The sequence below is a fragment of the Atta cephalotes genome (genome assembly GCF_000143395.1).
Source record: "Atta cephalotes unplaced genomic scaffold scaffold00007, whole genome shotgun sequence".
In the NCBI taxonomy this organism is placed as follows: domain Eukaryota; kingdom Metazoa; phylum Arthropoda; class Insecta; order Hymenoptera; family Formicidae; genus Atta; species Atta cephalotes.
The window spans coordinates 2,254,767-2,275,161 of record NW_012130071.1 but is presented as its reverse complement, the minus strand read 5'-3'; the positions used below and the strand labels follow the sequence as shown (position 1 = coordinate 2,275,161).

General features: G+C 30.9%; 1 protein-coding gene across 1 annotated transcript in view; it reads left to right on the top strand.

Moving 5' to 3' along the window:
- The window catches only part of LOC105626981, a 45,248-nt gene extending 28,361 nt beyond the window's left edge, over positions 1 to 16,887 (top strand). The window contains exons 4-6 of the mRNA XM_012208267.1: positions 8,818 to 9,034; positions 14,057 to 14,191; positions 16,671 to 16,887. Coding sequence (XP_012063657.1) covers positions 8,818 to 9,034; positions 14,057 to 14,191; positions 16,671 to 16,887 — 569 coding nt within the window. The remainder of the gene's footprint in view (positions 1 to 8,817; positions 9,035 to 14,056; positions 14,192 to 16,670) is intronic.
- The last annotated feature ends 3,508 nt before the right edge of the window (positions 16,888 to 20,395 follow it).

The window sequence follows — 20,395 nt, the reverse complement described above, 5'->3', positions numbered from 1 at the left end:
GTAGATAGTANAGTAGAGTAGAGTAGAGTAGTAGAGTAGAGTAGTAGAGAGTAGAGAAGANANAGANGAGNGAGAGAGAGAGAACAGTAATATGACGACAAAGTGCGAAGAGAACTGTCTCGTATGAATATAGCCGTCAAAGGTTTCATCGACGTAGATTTCCTGGTCAGTTATATAATTTACGTTGGTTGTCACTCTTTTCACTTACTCACGGATTTTCCGAACAATAAAATGCGGAGGTGGTATCTTCTCGACAAAAATTTGCTTTTCGATTATAGAGAATTGGAAATCTTTTTCAGAAAAGCTGAACTTTTAAAAATAATAAACATTTTTTTCCTTTAGAATTTAGATAAATTTTTATTTGATAGATTTTGATAGATTTTTTTCAATATGTATAGATAAAAATAAGATAAAATAAAATGAATTTATTTGGTGTAACAGAATTAACAATGAGTTTAAAAATTTTACAGAACTTTACAGAACTTTATTTTCTGTAAAAGCAAAGCTTTGTTAAATTGAATAAACTAGATTAATTGGATACATACGTGAAAAATGCAATTTTAACGTTCATTATTCATTATGATTTTATATTTTTTGCAATTACATTTCATTAATTAAGCCGCTCTGACATTCTGTTAATTACAATATTAATTGTGTGTAGCGTTGTATTGTAATTAAATTACCGCATACAATATATATATCTTCTGCATTATTATATTCTCTAAAAAGGTAATATTTATGTCAGATTACACGATAAGATTACACGATACCTGATAAAGCTCTATTATACTAGACGATAAACCATAATACATCAATGAATTTTAACCATAAATAAAGGTCAGATAACTGAATATGAAGAAGCTTAAAAAAAGCTCTTTTACATACAATTATAATAACATAATAAGAAAATAACTATTTTCAAGTAATTGTAACATTTACAGTAAACTTTTAAGAAAATAATGTTTTATTTATCTAGAGAAAGAAAAATTAGGCAAAACAGTATCTATTATCTTTTACATTGCGTAAATATCTTCATAAATTGGATTAATTAATAACCTTTTTGTAATTATTATTTTCAACTTTTTCTCTAGATTTTAAGAAAAAAATTTTGCTATCATTTTTAGCTTTTAAAGCACAGTTGCTCTGGAAAGGATTTTTAATTCTCTATAATCCAAAAACAATTCTCCACATTTTTGCCGTGAAGATACCGCTTCTATATTTTGTTCGAAAAATCCATAAAAGGGGTGACGTCCAACGTAAATTATATAACTAAAAAACCTACGTTGATGAAACGTATTATTCCATCAGGATCCTGAACTTTTGACTCCATTTTCCATAAATGCATCCGTAGCGTATATGCTCCACAGGGAATAGAATTGGCGGTCAGCGTTGTCGTCCACCCATCCTATTTTTCCGAGAGGCTGCATTAATTTCGCTGGCGTTCGAGCATATTTCGCAAATGGTTCGCGATTTATCAGATTGTCGTTAAATGCCGATTGATCTTCCACGAGGACGCGTTTCGCTGCATCGTTCAACTGTGAAATCATCAGATCTAATGAGATTTTATTTTCTTAAAAGGTCAGGTTTATCGTACACTGCAAGGCACGCTAACCCTATCAGAGATAACGGGAGGAGAGAGGGATTAATATAGCGTAGCGACGAGTTAGTCAGATAGTCTTGGCCTTTGCTAAAAATAGTCGTCCTCACGTTTCGGCAATGTCCGGTCAGTCAATTAAAATGCTGACCGCTACTGAATCGTGGAATACCACCTTTGACTTCTTTTGACCTATTCCAATGAACTATGTCAGTCAGTTAATTAGTCAAATGATGTTATTTCGATACTGTATACCTGCAGGCGTATGTGTTGCAATTCGACTTCTATAATTTCCTCTAAAATTGCGCACATGTACAAAAAATTAACGTGTAAAAAAAAATCTGCCAAAAAGATAGATATTAAATTAAATTCCTTAGAAAAAAGAAGATCAACTCTGAATTTATTAACAAAAAATTAGTTGCTCTATATAAAAATTGCACAAAGTGAAATAAATATAACGCGTAGTATATATAAAGTATCTGCACAAAGACTCTATTTCTATTTCTTTTTCATTCTTTTCAATATCTTTTAAAATAAATCTTGGTATTTTTTAAAAACAATCGAGAACCTCATTTGTCCGAATCAATTTTAATTTTTGAATCTAATAATGGGAAATAATCGTCGTTTCTCTTACTTCGATCGCTCAATTAAAAAAAAACGGTAAGTTTGAAACATTCATAGATATGTGGATGCTAGTAATCGATCAGCGGTTTGTCGCGAGTTTATTGAGAGTCTGGACGTTGGTTAGGAACAACAAAATCCCAGTGGATTGTTGCTTGCAGGCCTCGTCGTCTCATCTTCTTCTCTCCTCCCACGACGAAATACTTGAAAGACCTCATCCCGAGACGAATATCGAACGGTTTTCCGATACTTTCCGGCCTCCGGATTGTGACTTCTTCTTTTCCTCTTATTGTCCGCGCGATTTGTACTTACGACACGACGGTGCAATATCCACTAGTCCGCCGCTGCGTCATTCTTTTCTGCTATTGTCTAGCTTTACGAAGCCCGAGAAATTCTGAAGTAGAATGACGGCTATTGACTTCGAGATTAAATGATTCTTGCACGACGACTATACGATGGCGACGCGACGACGGCTAGGCATGGCACAACATTGCTCATACATCCTTACCCACCGATAAATAATTTAGTTTCGGAAGCTTTTGTTCTGTAGATGCTATAAAAGTAATGAATGACCGAGGGAAGATAATTGAAATCGTTAAGTGCATGGGATTGGATTATAACTTGATAATACTATACTATTAGAATTTACAATTGTTACTGAATCGTTAAGTAAAATATTGGATTTTGGTTTAATAATTACTTTGGAATAACTGATTACTAATTTTGTTATTGAAATTTACAATATTGTTTTGTATCTTTAAAGTTTTCTTTAAATCTTTTTAATTTTACGTCTGTCTTCGTTATCTAAAAGATTTTGTATTTAATTTCCGAGAAGGAAAAATTAATCTCCTTAGCACTAATCTTCGTAACCTTTAACCTTATAATATTAGATATTTGCATTTAGAGAGTTCGAAGAAGCTAGAATTTCGTTTACTTCACGGTAATTTATCACATTTTGATATTAAAGTTGATAGCTGAGGTCATTACGAGAAAAAACTTCTATAGATAATAATTATATTTTCAGCCGATATAAAAATATGTGTGCAAAGGAAAAAACAATTGTCTTCAGATATCTCAATATTTATTGGAAATAGCTCATACATATTTTATTAATCTAATAAATTTATTATTTGAAAATATATCTATTAATGTAAAATTTATTACCGATATTTATCATTTATAAATTTACATCAGAAAATATTTACATAAATGTTTCAAATTACCGGTATATGCTGTATGAAATAATTCGATCGTAATAAAATGACTTTACATTTTATGAAGAGTAAAAATACCGACAGTCGTTACACAGCATCATCTATTCATCGACTTTTTCTTGTCTCGTCGAGATGTTACGACATCACCGTACAGTCATGCGTTTGGCAACAGTTATAATTTTTTTTTTGCGCTCATACGCGTGAAGTGTACATAGCTGGGAACGAATGTTGGTCACAGGCTTTGTTGGTATAAGCTGATCTCCATTGTTGAAAGACCGAATTGCAGAACAGAATATTCCACGCTCTATGCAGACTCTCGAGTCGACAATCCGACCGCGTTACAAATTTCATGCTTGTACTTGTCCACCGCATTGCACTGTTTGAGCGGCTTCCTTCCTGTCTGAATTATCCAACGTTGACGTTGGAAGGTAGCTAGAATTTAATTGGCGAGCAACCGTGATCCCGGGAATGCCCAACGAGCATTCCTGAATTTCGTACGTAATAAATTTTGCCAAATTACTGCGCGTTAAAACAAAGAATTCAAGATTTCAAGAATGTTTTCATGTTCCTTGTATTATATATTCTAATAATTTTACATTCTTCTTCGATGCCATGGAGTTGATTTTCTTTTAATCGTGCTAATGTTAAAATGTCTTCCCAATCTATATTTCAGAAATCTTTGTCAAGTTATTACCACTGAAAATGGAAAGATATATCAAAATTAAGTACTAATTACGCGTTAATTTAATACTTTAATTTCTAATTTTTAGATCAAAATACAAATAAAAAAGTATAATATTTAAATAAAAAAAAAATAAGATTAAATGCTCTTTGTGCTTCTATTATATGTATCTCAATTTTAAAAGATATTTTACTCTTATTTGTTTAAAAAGTAACTTAAGTATTTTTGATGATAAAAAGTGAACAGAGATTGTATCTTAGGACTACCAAAATCAAGAAATTGTTTAATATCGAAATTGCGAGCTTCTTGTGTCAATTTTTATATTTCTAAACATAAAAAATATAAGTCAAAGAAGCGGTCATAATAATATACGAATAACAATAAAGTATCTTTCAAAATTAATACAGAGGATTAATTCCAATGTTAAATTATTTTCTAATTTTGCCTTTTATAAGATATACAACATCTAATTTTGGTTTTCAGTTTATGGTTATCGTTTAGTTTTCAGCACCTCTAAGTTATCGAGCGTTAAAACAAACAAATGTAAAGTATCTTTTAACACTAGCACTGCGGGTCTAAATTAATCCAATTACGGTTCAAGATAAATTTGGCTTTTACGAGAGAAGATTGTCATAAAATTGTCACCATAAAATTAAAATTACTTGTAATTAATTATGACTATTTACAAAAAAATCACAAAAATCTAAAGCTCCACGTGCAAATGCAAATTAACTGGAAAAAAAAACTATCAATGGATAAAAAATGATGTAACAGCAATTTTAGTATTAAAATCGAAACACTTAAAAGTACTTAAAGAGCTACTTAAAAAGTACTTAATATTTTGACATCTATTTTTTTAAATTTTGTTTGAATTATGTGTTATATTGAATCCAGCATTCTCACTTTTAAACGCTGCTAAATAATTTAAACACTAGAATCAGGAATAGAGTACTCAATTAGCACTAAATTAGCACTTACTTTTGCTACATACCTTATTCTGATTTTTAGTGGTAGAGATAGTAACTTGACAGAGATTTCAGAAATCCATTTCCAAATCGTTTTTTATTATACATTTTTTACACGTGACGTTTAATTGATATTTAAAGATCTTCTCCTCCAACAGTCACTGAAAAAATAATCGGATGTTCGCTGATAATGGCGATTTTTTATAATCGTATTCCAATAGTACGAACTGTGATTACAATTTTTATTTCACTCAAACGAGTGTCGATGATACGCGTTATTTAGAGCTCTCCATAACAAAAAATATCAAATGAAGAGCTAGTTGTTATCTACGTAATGAAGACACAATCATTTCATCTGTTAATATACAATATGTTCGGTTTCTATCTCATGACGGAAATCTAAATAACCAAGAGAATCGCGTATCACTTCGGCAAATCGGCACTAATCGTGCCGTGTATATTCAAATCACGGATTCGAAAGAGGTCGCGAAAGCTTCTTTTTACATACTAAACATCCCATTATCTTGACACTGCAATAATGCTATCAATATAGGAGGAAATCAATCTCTCGTTTAGTAATCATGATAAACGTGCATATCGATATGATTACTTTATAATGATTCTTGAGATAATATCGAAGAAAAATCACGCGAGAATTAAAGTCCTTTACACTGAAAGAAAAGATTGCTGCAACAAATTAGATGGTAAAATATGGTATAGTATTTGGACTATAGCAGCCAATTCTTGGTTGCAGCAGCCAATTTTTGGTTGCGTTAGCTTATTCGCAATGTCAATACAGAATTTCGACTAGACTAACGCAATTAAAAATTGGCTAATTAAAAATACTATACTATATTCAGTCCATCTTTCCTTTTACTGTATGTATTTTTCTAAAATTTTCATTGCAACGGAACTTTCTTTGATTTATTTCAGTTGAATTTTCTTTCTACGTGAAAGAAAAATACACACACACACAAACACACACACACACACACACACACACACACACACGCACGCACACATGCGCACGCGCGCGTATAGATTAAATTGATAAATTGATTAATAATATATATATATATATATATATATATATATATATACATAGATTATATTAATTACAGAATAAAGCATTAAGGTAATCCTAAAGCCGTCTGTATTATCAACTAATCATATAATTTTTGTATAACAAATACTTTTTTTTTCTTTCACAGAATCGAAAATTCTTTTCCAGGATTGAAGTATACATATTGTGAAGTGGAGTTTATGCTGAGAAACGATCAAAAATTTCGAAATTGATATATATTTTTTATCATTTCTTAATGTAACATGATGTCTCAAGCTGTCAAGTCGTGATAACATTTGCTTGATACAAAAGTTTTGTAACCTATACTTATGAAATAGTAATCCACAAACACATAGTTTGCATGAACAAATAATGTCGAGTTTTTAAAATTAAACTTAGACGCTTTATCGAATTTATTATACGAAAATTGACACAAAAATGACTATCGTATTCGTATCATAGATTGCGTGAGATATTGATGTAGTGATATATAAAGATGTGTGATGATATCGATGTGCTTTAAAAACATCTCTGATGATATCGAACTTCGAGATTCGCTTTAAGATCTCCTTAACAAGATATTAAGGGGATCTTTCGGTTCAGCTCATTTACTCTCTTACTCTTTTACGTTTTATTCTTTTATTCTTTTGTTTATCCAATAAGTAAATTACCACGGTTTATCTAAAGATGGAACAACCGGCCATAAATAATTAAAAATAATAAAGCATTTATTTTCTACATTTTTAGATTAATTTAAACTCTGAAGAGTTTTTGATGAATAATTGAATATAAATTCATCATTAACGTAATATATTCGTACATGCTTTATCATATTATTCTCAAAATTTTTATGCACACGCATAAAATTTAAAGTTAAGTGAAAAAAAATTTACGTTTTTGAATTGCTAAATACAACTTATTAAAAAAAAAGTAAAATTTTCTGTTTATAATGACATTGAGATAGTTAAAAATATCAATAACTTTTTTATCACGATACGCTTTTAGACGCAGAATATATCGTGTCGCAAAGCATAATCTATTATAATCTGTTTAATATATTTATGTATATACAATGCATTCCAAACCAAATAAAAATTTATAAATAGATTGTTTGCAATCAATTTTTTTGTATAATATTAATTGTTACGTTCTTTATAACTGTCTATATAAAATGTAAGATAACTCTGGTATATATGCTGCATCTAGCAAAAACTTCATTTATTAAGTATTATTTCTTATTTTTAAGATAAATGAACTATATAAGTGAAAACTTTTTACTGTCTATTACTATGAAAAAAAAATATTAGAAAACCGAAATACTTATTTTTCGTATTAAAAAAAAACTTTTGAACTTTTTGCATTTTTGCAGTATATTCCATGGAGGTAGGATATATGGCTACTTATAGGGAGAGGAGGGATATATATGGCTCATGAAAAATTTACAAATAATACTTATAAATAAGATGAAAAATGACATTATAATAAACTTATAAAATATGTTTACAAAGTTTTATTAAGAAATAAGAATGATAAATTTGTACATGAAGTAATAGATAATAATTACAATCTTCCTACATATATTACAAGTGTTATTACGTGAGGTACATATTTCATGTAATGTGTTTATTCAGTGCACTGAATCCTGCGCACTTTGTATGCTTTGGATATAAAACCCGCCCGTTAAAAATGCCGTATATACCAAACAGGTGAGATATACGAGCAACAAACTAAACAAAAAATACGAGAACAAAGCACTTGCATTTTACAATATGCTTTACTATTCCTTTATACTTTTGTATCACGAAATAACTGCTAAGCCTTTTACGCGCACTATACAGTAATCATTTTATGTTAGATTATAGTTTATAATGGCGCTACTTATTACAGTGACAAATCGATTTAACTCACAATAATTTTATTAATATTAACAGTAAAAAATTGAAATCATAACACAATACTAATATAATATAAAGGCATGTAACAAAGTAGCTGCGGCAAAAATTATCCTTACTCCTTCTATTTCTTCCGACTTCTGCGACGTATTTGTCGGAATTATCCTATCTAAGAACAAATAAACCTCAAATAAAATCCTCGTTGAAGTAGACTTTCAAACTAAATTTCTAACTAAATGAAAAATATATTATATAATTAAAAATATATTATATAATTTTTTTTAAAATTCTATTGATCAAAAATTCTTAGTCTCGGATTATTAAAAACTTGATAATGCTGTTAATATTTATTTTTACACTGAAAAAATAATATATTAACAGCATTTTAATTAATTAATTAATTATTTAATTTAATTTAATTTAATTTTTTTATTTAATTAAATTAATTATTTTAATTAATTAATTTTGTTTAATTGAACATCATTAACTTATGAAACAAATACTTATGCTCTTGTTTTAATAAAATTTTATTTATTTCATTAATACTGTTGTTATAAATAAACAAGATTATTTTTATTTAATTAAAATAATGCTGTTGAAACATCACTTTTTTTCAGTGTTTAACAAAAAGTTTGCTTTGAATTTTTCAAAAAATTTGAAGTATATATGTAAATTGATATTTAACTTAAATTAATTAAACAATTCACTGCTGATGTTTCATCATCAGTGCATCTGTTTTCGTCGCTAGTGTTCCTAAAATAATCAATGAGATGTGTGTTGTTTCAGGGGTATCTGGCAAGGATGTAAGCGGATGGCCGAAGATCCCGTGCCTGAAAAGTCGCACGTCTAGCAAAGGCGGAAGCGGTATGGGAGGAGGACCGCACGTAGGTCCGCCGCAATGTCCACACTCCGTTTTGAGCAGCACTCGCAGCTCCGTGAGCAGCTCGCCTTTGAGCCCGTGTCCGACGCCCATGCCTTTCCTAGTGACTTCAGGCTCTGTCAGGTGAGTATAGCTCATCCTCTGACATACGTTACAATACACGTTTTATGTGTCACTTTCGATGACATACGTAATACCGAGATTTGATTTATTAATGTCAATGCTTGATAAAAATCGAGGGATTTCAAACTATTATAACGGATAATATAAATCACTATAAATGTCACTAATTCTGACAATGAGTGTAAAAATAAGACATGTTATTGAAGTTTAGTATCAAATTTTAGAAACATTGTGTATTTATCGATTCTGTCATTATTTTCTCTGTTTTTTTTTTTATAAATTAATTTTAAGTTAAACTTTTATCGAACTCGGAACCAGTTATTTTTCTACGTTGTTTTCTCGTGAATGAAACTAAATATGAATTAAGTTTTTTTACTAGAGAAACATTAGAGGAAATAATTAGCGATACCAAAGATTCTCTGTAATTATGTAAATTCGCAGAAGATTGCAAAGTTCCATTTTTTGACATAACAGCGACACCGGTTGCCATTCGCGTAAAGGCCATGTTCACTTAAAATAGGTTTTAATACATATTTTATTAAGCATTATATCCAGCTATGAGACAAACATAGCTCAGTAATGTAAGCCACATGAAAGTTCATAGCCGACAATAATACGTTTTAATTCATTGCTGATTGTAATTTCTTGCTGCATACGTCAGTCGTCATATTGATTCCTTTATTTTCGTCAGAACTAGAAATACGTGACCGATGAAATAAATGACTTTTTCATGATTATCATGACTAGGTAAAAAAACATTATTTTTGTAAGACATTTTTTTATTTATTACATATTGCTCTTGACAATCAGTCTATCAATAAATATGTATTTAATAAATTCAGTTATATTACATAAGCACTTAAAGAATGTATATTTGCTTAAACTTGTTGTTAAGTTATTAAAAAGTTCCTCATTAATTAATGGAAAATTGGGTCTTGGTGAAATAATCAATTTTCATATATATTTAACTTATAAAATAGTGAACAAGAGATGTCACAGACACAAAGTTATGATAATAATCAATTTTTTAAGTTATTAAAAATATTTCATGAGTACAAATTTTATGCTTTTGACATATCATAATTCAAATATTACCTATTATTATTCAACTTTGTATTTATATCGTTTGTTCAATTATAAATTATATTATATATGAAAACTAACTCGTTTCCAATTTTCTATATAATTACTTAGTGCAGGATCCTTTGTGAAGAAATGCTTTTCTGTAATATTTATTTAATTGCTTTTTTTGAAATATTGTCACTCAAAAGAGTGACAATAGCAATACAATTTGCATTTGATATTAGAGTAATGTCGCACGATAATTGATGAAGGAATAATGATTAAAACTTCCTTTTTTATTTATATAATCATTTTTTATCATGTGTCACAATGTAATAACAATTAGCGTTGTGAAAAATGAAGTAGCTGGAGATGTATTTGCGGACATTATATTTCATACGTCATGTTATATATGCATTATATATGTATATATACGTATGTGTATGTGTGTATGTTATAATATCATGTGTAAGTTACAATACCATGTTATTTCTCTCATTAATCAATGCTAGAAACAATAAACTAGAAAACTTATTAAAAATTTATTTATTTGTTTTTAGTAATTTTGCTCTTAGACATCAATGAGTTTTTAACTTTTAGTTGTGACTCTGCACTCATTTTAATAATTACAGTCATTTCCGGCTGTAATGTAATTCCAGTTTGATATATATCGTAAAAGTGATTCAGCAGAAACTTTTTAATATCACTTTGTTGTGAAAACTTTGTAAGATATTATGTTTCTATACTTGCAAATTTTTTATATATGTATATATAAATGCACAAAGTAAAGTATGAAGCAATATTTCAAGCATTCTAGTCATATACAAAGTATTTATCATAATAATATGTACGAAGTTTTTTCTCTCATCTTTTTTTTAATATTCTAGGGTCTACGCAGATATAATATTTTACTCTGTTCAAGATTAAGCCATAAAAATAATGCAAAGCAATATACAAGATAAACGTGCTATAATTTTTTATACAAATGGTTGGTGCTGACTCGTATACAATAGAATGATTATATTACTATATTATAAATGAAATAAAAACAAGAAAACCCCAAGAGAGAACTCTTTCTTTTTATACAATATAGAAGACGTCATTAACTGCGCAGTCATTAAGCATAAATGAAGCTATTTTACTCAGAATTATCAACATACATACATACATAAAACTTGTGTTGTTCATCATTATGTTTTCCTCTTAAAAATCCTCTTAAAAAATTGTATGCTTTCAGTCTCAAAATGTATTAGATACGTCCACACATATGTAGATAAATAAATAATGAATTTTAATTTTCGTAAAAATATAAATCTCCGCATTTGCTAGCAACTAAACTTTTTCATTTACAAAAACTTTCTTTTTCGTTATCGACGGAGGTCTTTCTAGAAGACCTTCGTCTCATCAATATCCTTTCGCGAGAAAACCGATCTTATCGAAAAGTTTGCGAACTCAGCGAATGCGAGCGGAATAGTGAGTTTGTCGGATATAACTTCGACATGCCCGGTCGGATCCGAATGAATAATTCATAGCATCTCTTAAAGCATCAGAGAGCTTCTACTGCAATATCGATAATCATCCACTTTGATCAACTATTTCCTGTCGTCCGATAATCGTTTCGCGAATTCCCGTGGCACGAAAGCAAGACACGCTATACATACGTATCTATATTAATGAGATAAGCAGACTTGTTTTGTCAGCACTGTATACGCTGATAAATATTTTTATGCGTATTATATGATATACTTTATCTTTATGCATTTGTTATAAAAAATTTGCATAAATTAGTTTATTTAGAATAAATTAATTTAGAAAATTGATTAAAAAAATGTTTTGTTAAAATATTACTTATACATATCAATAATTTTTGTATTAAATAATGAAACTTAATAAGCTATAGTTTTTTGCAATTAAAATAAAATATATAAAATATATATAATATATAATAAGAAGTAATATTTTATATTTAATTCTATATATTTATTTAGTTTTATAAATAGATTTTTATTTAAACAATATTTAAACAATATACAATATTGTAATTTTGATTCTCTATTATTTTAAAGCATGACAAAAAGATAAAATAAAGGGTTATAAGAGTCAAACGAAGTTGGTGGAGTGTAAGTGTTTTTTTTTGACAAAGATATCTTTATTCTTTCATAAGAATCTTGACCAGAAAATCTTACAATATGTGCGTATGAAATATTTAACATTGAAAATTGAAAAGAAAAACAGTATTTTTATAAAACGAAAAACATTATAAAGAACAGATTAATCAAATTTTCAATTTAGTCAGCAATATGATACACATATTTTTTTCTGAAAGTGTGTGTGAATGGAATATTTTTTAGGATAGTCTGCCTTCAGCACGATATTTTTCAACAGATAATATATAGTTCCGTGTACATTGTTAAATTCATAACGTTACATTAAAATACATAACTTAGAATAAATTGATTTACATTTGGATATACATAGAAGTTAAAAATGTTGTGTAGTAATAAAATGTTATTTAACTCAAAGGATTAGATATCCAATGTTCCTTTGATATCTAACAATGTATCTTCTCAATGTTTTAGTAACGTTTAGAGAAATTCCATGAAAAAGTCACTTATACCAACTCATGGTAGCGTTTTAATCCTTAAAATAATCGCGATTCTTAGTAGAACGTGGGACAAGAACGAGGCGTCCTTTTCACAAAGGGCATAGATGCCTTGCATGTAGAGACAAATTGAATGCGTGGGGTACGTCTATAGTCTGTATCATTTCAAAGTTATCGATCAGCTCCATTCTTAAATTCACTTTTCGTCACTTGACAAATGTTAACAGCGCGACGAGAGTCAAAAGGAGTGTGAGAGATGACTCGTATATGAAAGCGATATATCTGTTGTAAGCCTTCATATATGCGCGAATTTTTATATGTCAACCTTTGCAGATTTTTTTTTACACAGTCTGTCTGGAATCTCTCGTTTATACGAAGAGCACAGAATCCGTCCATTACATATTTCCTCATATCGATAAAAGATCTCCTCGAATTCTTTTTATCTCTCTGACAGGAAGTTAATCATGTTTTAATATATAAAGAAGAGTCAGTTCTCTCTTCTCGTAAATCGGAGTATGTATCCTTTTTCTCAGTCATTGAAGGTGTGATCGAAGTTGGACTTAATAACGCGTTTTGGTGCATGTATACAAGTGTGAGAATGATTATTATCTTGCGTATATTATATTAATCACGTCTTCGTAACGATCCGGTAGAACCTTGCCCGGAGCAACGAAGTGTAAAGTTTCTTAAGAACTATTAGAAAAAGAATCGATGCGTCATCTCGCGATCATGAGGCATATTTAATCCAGGACTAACATACTCGAGCAAATTACAGTGTACTGAAATATCGCAAGTTTTTTTCTTACTCATTTTACTTATCTTTATTACATTTGACAACGTCAGTTTTTTTTAAGATTTTTTAGAATACTTTCATATACTAGTGTTCTTTTTCAAGTTAGAACACTCAGAACAAGAAATTACAAATTAATTTTTTTCAAGGACTGTTTGAAATCCTACTTTTATACTTGTTAAAAAAGGTTTTATACTTATTAAAAAAGTTGTAATGTTTCTGATTTAATTAAAATAATTTAGACGATTTCCAAGATATTGGAGAAACTTAAGAGAATTGGTTTATCTCTTTGAAGGTTCGGTCGCTTCGTTCCCTAAAATCTATATCCGCGCGAAGTTTCAAATCTATTTGAGTTCATGGGTCGTTGAACTTTCCTTGTTAGTCTACTGTTGGTCAGAACCCCTCGAATAAGTGATTCACTTGTATTCCGCGAAACGTAAGAACAAAGTCGAGTTGAGTCACTTTTGGAGACATTCGGAGAGAACTTAAGGGTTAAGACAGAAGAGCACTGCGGCGTGCACTCTCCGTGAACAGCCTAATTGGCAATTAACCGATGTCCATGTTCCAGTAGCGGCATGGTACAAAGCGTCGGGGCCAATTTATCGCCAGACCAAACATTCGGCTCGATCCGGTCACTTTCGGTGACGAGGGAAGTCGCCAGTTTCCCTCTATCACGAACACCCACGCCACCCCCACAGCACAGGTATGTAAACATTTCGTTTATCTTACTTGATTCTGACACGTCAAATAAATAGCGATAGCGATGCACTTTGTGAAATAAATTAAGCGCCTCCGCAAAAAACAAGATAATCTATAATATCAGTATAAATTGAAATTGATAAAATGAAATTATTTATTTGAGTTAACACAATAATCCAATAAATAAATACGAAATTGACAAATTCTGACAAAAGTTTTAGTAGTCTCATTTATTTATTAATTAACATTAAAGTAACAAATTTCATTTATTAAAATGCATGAATTGTTTACCGTTGTCTTTTAATTCTCAATCCATAGATTACTTCAAAATAAGTTTATCCAAAATTTAGCTTGCAAACTAAACATTTTTCCATTGTCGAAACACATAGAAAATAAAAATAAATATTAGAGCAGTCAATCACTGAGTAAAACTATTTCTTTTGTTCTCTGTCTCAATGAGACGATAAAGAGAGGGAAATGTTTAATTCGTAAGTTAATTTTGAACAGACCCTTTTAGAAAATCATCAATTATTGTTTCTTCTTTTAAAAAGATTAAATTTGCAATTATAAAAGAAATAAATTAAATCATCAACATTATATATATTAGGTGTACAACTTTGCTTCCGCCGTTTTCCTATAGATGGCTTTAGCGGTAAGTGGTGATCGAAATAAATAGATCATAGACGTCATACAATAAACTTGAGCATCTGTCAACATAACCCCATAGAAACATTAGTCGATTTGTGTCTGCATCATAAAGTTATTCTCGATTGAAAATGTCAGTTTACGAGCCAAATTCTCGTCACTTACGGGAGATTTTAATTTTTTGCTTCAATATGAAGAAATCTGCGGTTGAGGCTCATCGAATGCTCTCAAATACTTATGGTAAGGCCGCTATTAATGAAAAAACGTGTCGTGAGTGATTTCAACGCTTCAAGAACGGTGATTTTGACGTCCAAGATCATGCTCTGTATTTGGTGATCAGCTCGGCGTAGTGTATTATGAACTGTTAAACAATCTGAAACAACCGACTGAAACAATCACAGGTGATCGGTATCGAACGCAATTGATGCGTTTGAGCCGAGCATTGAAAGACAAACGGCCGCAATACAACGAGAGACACGATAAAGTGATTTTACAGCATGACAATGCTCCCCATGTTGCGAAAGTGGTCAAGACATACTTGAAAACATTGAAATGGGAAGTCCTACCCCACCCGCCGTATTCTCCAAACGTTGCTCCCTCTGACTATCACTTGTTTCGATCAATGGCACACAGCCTGGCTGACCAGCATTTCCGGTCTTATGAAGAAGTAAAAAATTGGATCAATTCGTGGATAGCCTCAAAAGATGACCAGTTTTTTCAACGCGGGATTCGTACGCTACCCGAAAGATGGGAGAAAGTAGTGGCCAGCGATGGACAATACTTTAAATCATAAATGTATAACCAGTTTTTTACAATAAAGCCTCGAATTTCGGAAAAAAAACGACGAAAGCAAAGTTATACATCTAATATATTATACTATAATATTATACTATAATATTATATAATATTATACAATATATAATATTATACAATATATAATATTATACAAATTGAAAAATGTTAAAAGCAAATAAACGCAAAGAAAAGATTAAGTTATCCAGGTTGAGCTAACTTAAAAATCAGGATTATCACAAAATTGGAAATCAGAAAAATATCAGAAAAATATCAATTGAAAATAGAAAAAACAGAAAAAAAGTTAGAGAATTTTGTAAAATTTTCTGGAAAATTAAAATTTTTAGCTTCAAAAGAAGTTTAATGTACGTACATTACATCTACATAATTTTAAAATACTACTAACTTAACAGTTATAGTACACTGAAAGAAAAGATTGGCTGTTGCAAAAATTTAGATGGTAAAATATATCATTTTTCGTTACGTTAATTTATCGAAATCATATATTGATATTGCGGATAGATTAACGCAACTAAAAATTGGTTACTGCAGCCAATTAAAAATGCTATGCGATACCATCTAAATTGCTGCAGCAATCAATCCTTTCTTTTAATATAGTAATTTACATTGCTGTGTTAAATTATTCATTTAACAAAATATTTGAAATTTTCAAATTAGTACGAAATTAAAAAAAATTTCAAGATATTGAAAACATTAAGGAAAATTATGAAATTTTATTTTCAAATCAGGAAAAGTTATAGATGAGATTTTAGAATGAGGAATTTATGGCAATCCTGAAAATGTATGAAATACATTCGTCTTATTCTTTAAAATCTTTAGAGTAGAATCTAATTTTAAAGAGTGAAATCTCACTCTTAAAAAAAATGACTTTCTCAATGAAGACTTCAACTTAATTGTCACTCTTTGTTATTCTTTAGAATTAGATTCTATTCCAAATTTTAGAGAGTATGAATTAATGGGTTACATGATCGAAGCGAACATACGCGCATTCATGAGGCGAATGATTTTTTTTGTGGTCGTTGCAGACCATCGGCAGTACTGGCGACGAATCCCGAAGAACTGGTAGGCGTTGGCAGCCCTTTGAGAGAAGCTTCACCTAGGCCGGAAGTGCGCGTGGTCGCACCGTCCCATCGGCCACAACCGACGTCTGCCCTGGCCGCAACGAACGACGGCCATCACGCTGTTTCTACAGCGAATCGCAAATCGGTCAGCATACTGCTACCCGAACAAAATAGCGGATGACAGCAGCAACTGCAGCATCAGCAGCAGCAACAACTACAGCAGCAGCAACACGGCTTCGTGCACCGTTGCGACGAGCAGCAGGTCTCGATTTAGAGGGTGGGCGAATCAACTATTTATAAGATCGAATTGAATCGAATCGAATCTTTGATAATATATTTGAAAACGAATCGAATTGTATTTAAAGTTCTTACGTCAAATCAAATCGTCGAATTGAATCAGATTCAGATCTTCTGGATTCAAAAAGGAATCGAATTCGAATCAGATTTTTTTGAATTTACATTAAAACAATTGAATTTACATTAAAGAAGAAAAAATTATATTTAAAAAATAAATAATTTTCCATTTATAGATATATTAAAAAATAAACATTATATAACAAAATGTATTAAAAAGAAATCTTATTTTTCAGAAGGCCTTTTTAATACATATTTGTTATAATGTTTATTTTTTTGGTAATACTTATAAATTAAAAATTTATTTTCTCGTTTATTTAAAAAAGATTCGACTCGAATTCGAATTTGCCCATCTCTAGTTCTAGGAGCGTCTCGCTCGTCTGCGAGATAACGCGACAACAACGATGAAGATGCGTTTTGCGTTACGCGCCACGATCCGGGTAACTGAGAGTTAATTGATCTCATCGCGGCGTTTTGATCGGGCACGGTCTCCGCATGCACGATGCATGAGTAAAATTGGCGGAGGCAAGTGATTGATGGCTGGTTAACGTTGGTTAATGTCAACCCGTTCGATCTATCAAACTCTCCGTTTTAAGCTTGATCGTTTTAGATCCCAATTGACGCAAGATCCGAGAGGGTTGATCATTGACGTTAGGAAATGAGGGATCTCTTAATGGATCCCATCACTTTTTATCGCTTGATTAACGGTACTCTGCACGATAGTTTTATTATCGTGAAATATCGTTGCTACGGAAACATTGCTCGATGATATCTCTCGATTAAAACCATGCTCAGTATCTCCATTTTCTAGTGCTCGATGGCATATCGTACAAATATATGTAAATGGAAAAATTACGATGACTGGAAATTTCTAGCACTGTGTACAGAAAAATTCGAAAAATAAAAATGACATTGAAAAATTTTGCATTTCCAAGTTATTGTGGAAATCGATCGCCCTTCGACGTCTCTGTTACATTATTAGAATGCTATTGTGCATTATTGATAATCTAGAGAAGTACGCAATACGCGCTACTGACCAGAAGTGCTATTTAATGCATATGATAACCTTCGAAAATTACACGTTAGCGAGCATGGTACAAATACATGGTGCACTGTGTGTACGGAAACTTATCAAGTAAATATATAGTGCTATTATCTATTTAAGAATTCTATATTTCGCCTGGAAAGCGAAATAAATGAGTTTGCACGTATAAAAAAATAATACGTTTGTACATTCGTCGTTTATTATTTAATTAAAAATATGTCAGTGTTTATTTTATATATAACAGAACTTATATGTTCTGCAACAGAAAAAATTGTTTTGCAAATTAAATTTGATTCGCGATGCTTTTGTAGTCCATCGGTAGAACAAATTTGATATTTATAAATTTCAATTGTTATTATCGATGCGCTCTCTTTTTTTTTTAGCTGTCATAATAAAAATATGCACGCAACAGCGAGTCAAATTTTTCAATTGCTATAAAAAGAAAAAGCATTAACTGTTACTTTGGACATTGGAATTAATTTAAAAAAAATTTACAAAAAAATGAACAATTATTTATGTTAGAAAAGTTATTTAATGTTACAAATATGGAATCATAAATTATTAATTTCTAGCTTACTTTCTATTATGAGATTCTAATTTTGCATGAATGTCTATAAATTAATGCCATACATAAACATCTCTTGCCTCTTTATACATTAAGGATTATTCCCAACGGTACGCCAAAATTGTCGCGGCATCCCTTTCTCCCGCATGGAAAGGGAACCGTCTGGCAGGGGAGACACCGAGCATGGTTTCGCATTATCAGCGCATTAATTAAGTCTCAGTTATTCTCGACTCGAGCGACACACCTTCCTATTTACATTACCGCCAAGCTCCACCGTCTCGAACATTTACATCCCGGTAGATATTCGTTGCAACAGGGCGCGTTTCTGGCCAAAAGTAGTTCTTAAGGTATCCTCGCGCGCGATTTAGCACGTTCCCTCAACAGACATCAAATCACGATCCAACGAAGTGAGAGAGGTCGAGATCAATCCATGTCCTCTCCTTTCTCTTGCTCTTATGATCTTCATTCTCATATGATTTCATTCCTCCTTAACCCTTCAGCGTTGAAACGGTCTCGCGAGTTATTAAATTTATCATAGCAGAAATTTAGGGGTCAAAAAGGATAGTGAACAAATATGTTTGCACATTGCTTATTATTACATTATTTTATGCTACAATCTGGAAGATTGTATGATTGATTCAATTTATCAAAATTTCTTATTAGCAGTGTAAAATAGGACTCTGAAAAATAGTGATAATGATTAGGACAAATGTCCTAAACCGCATTTATCAGGATATATACTATGTATTTATACATATTTTTAATGTTTCATGACTCAACTTCCAATACCAATCCTTGATATTGGAGGGAAGAGAAGGCTTTCTTCTCTCTCGTGAATCAATCATGAAAATCGATATCATGAGGGCGATGAAAATTCTCGTTTTGATCCAGGTAGGTAAATACGTTAACTAAATAGATAAACCATTATGGATCAAACAGCTGGCACTGGCAAATATTCAGAGCCTAGATGGACCAATAGGATGTTCGGTCCAATTTGCACAGAATTGAGGAAACGCTCTTATTTTTAATCCGAACGAATTATCTCCGGCCCGATTCATCTATATAATCCAATGAAAAACCTGATCGACGTTCAAGTTAGATAACATGACAAATTTCCGTGCAATTCAGCGCGATAATTCAGCCTTTTTTTGTTATAAATAAATTGGCTTTGTAATTTGTCAATTTTTAAAAATCCGTTTATTTTAAAATATGACAAAGATTTTAATTGAGAGAAATGATGTCATATTTCACATTAACGATTTTGAGAAACGATGTGAATTATTTGTCGCGGTTGAATATCACTATTGAATTTATGTAGGATTATGTAGGATCTTTTATCACGTAAAATGTCACTCACGAATTTACATCGGCATAAACCACTTACGTAATTTCTGAAATAAGAAGCAGATGTCTAATGTGTGAAGAGTTAATAATTCTACATAAGTATCGACATCTCTAAGAAAGATTACTCGAAGTATCAACTAGTAGATTGAGAGTCAGGATGAAACGACTAGCAGAATGACCGTAACCATTGACAATCTATCGTAGAAGACATTCGTGTTGCTAAATCGTGACAAGAGGCGACGAGAGAAAGATTTCGGGAATACTTGAATAAATTATGAAATCAAAGTTTGATAGAAAAAACGGTGAGAAATCGGAACAACTATGACTGAAAGAATCAAAGTGATAGAGATGTAAGAGAATGAAAGTCTCAAACATATATAC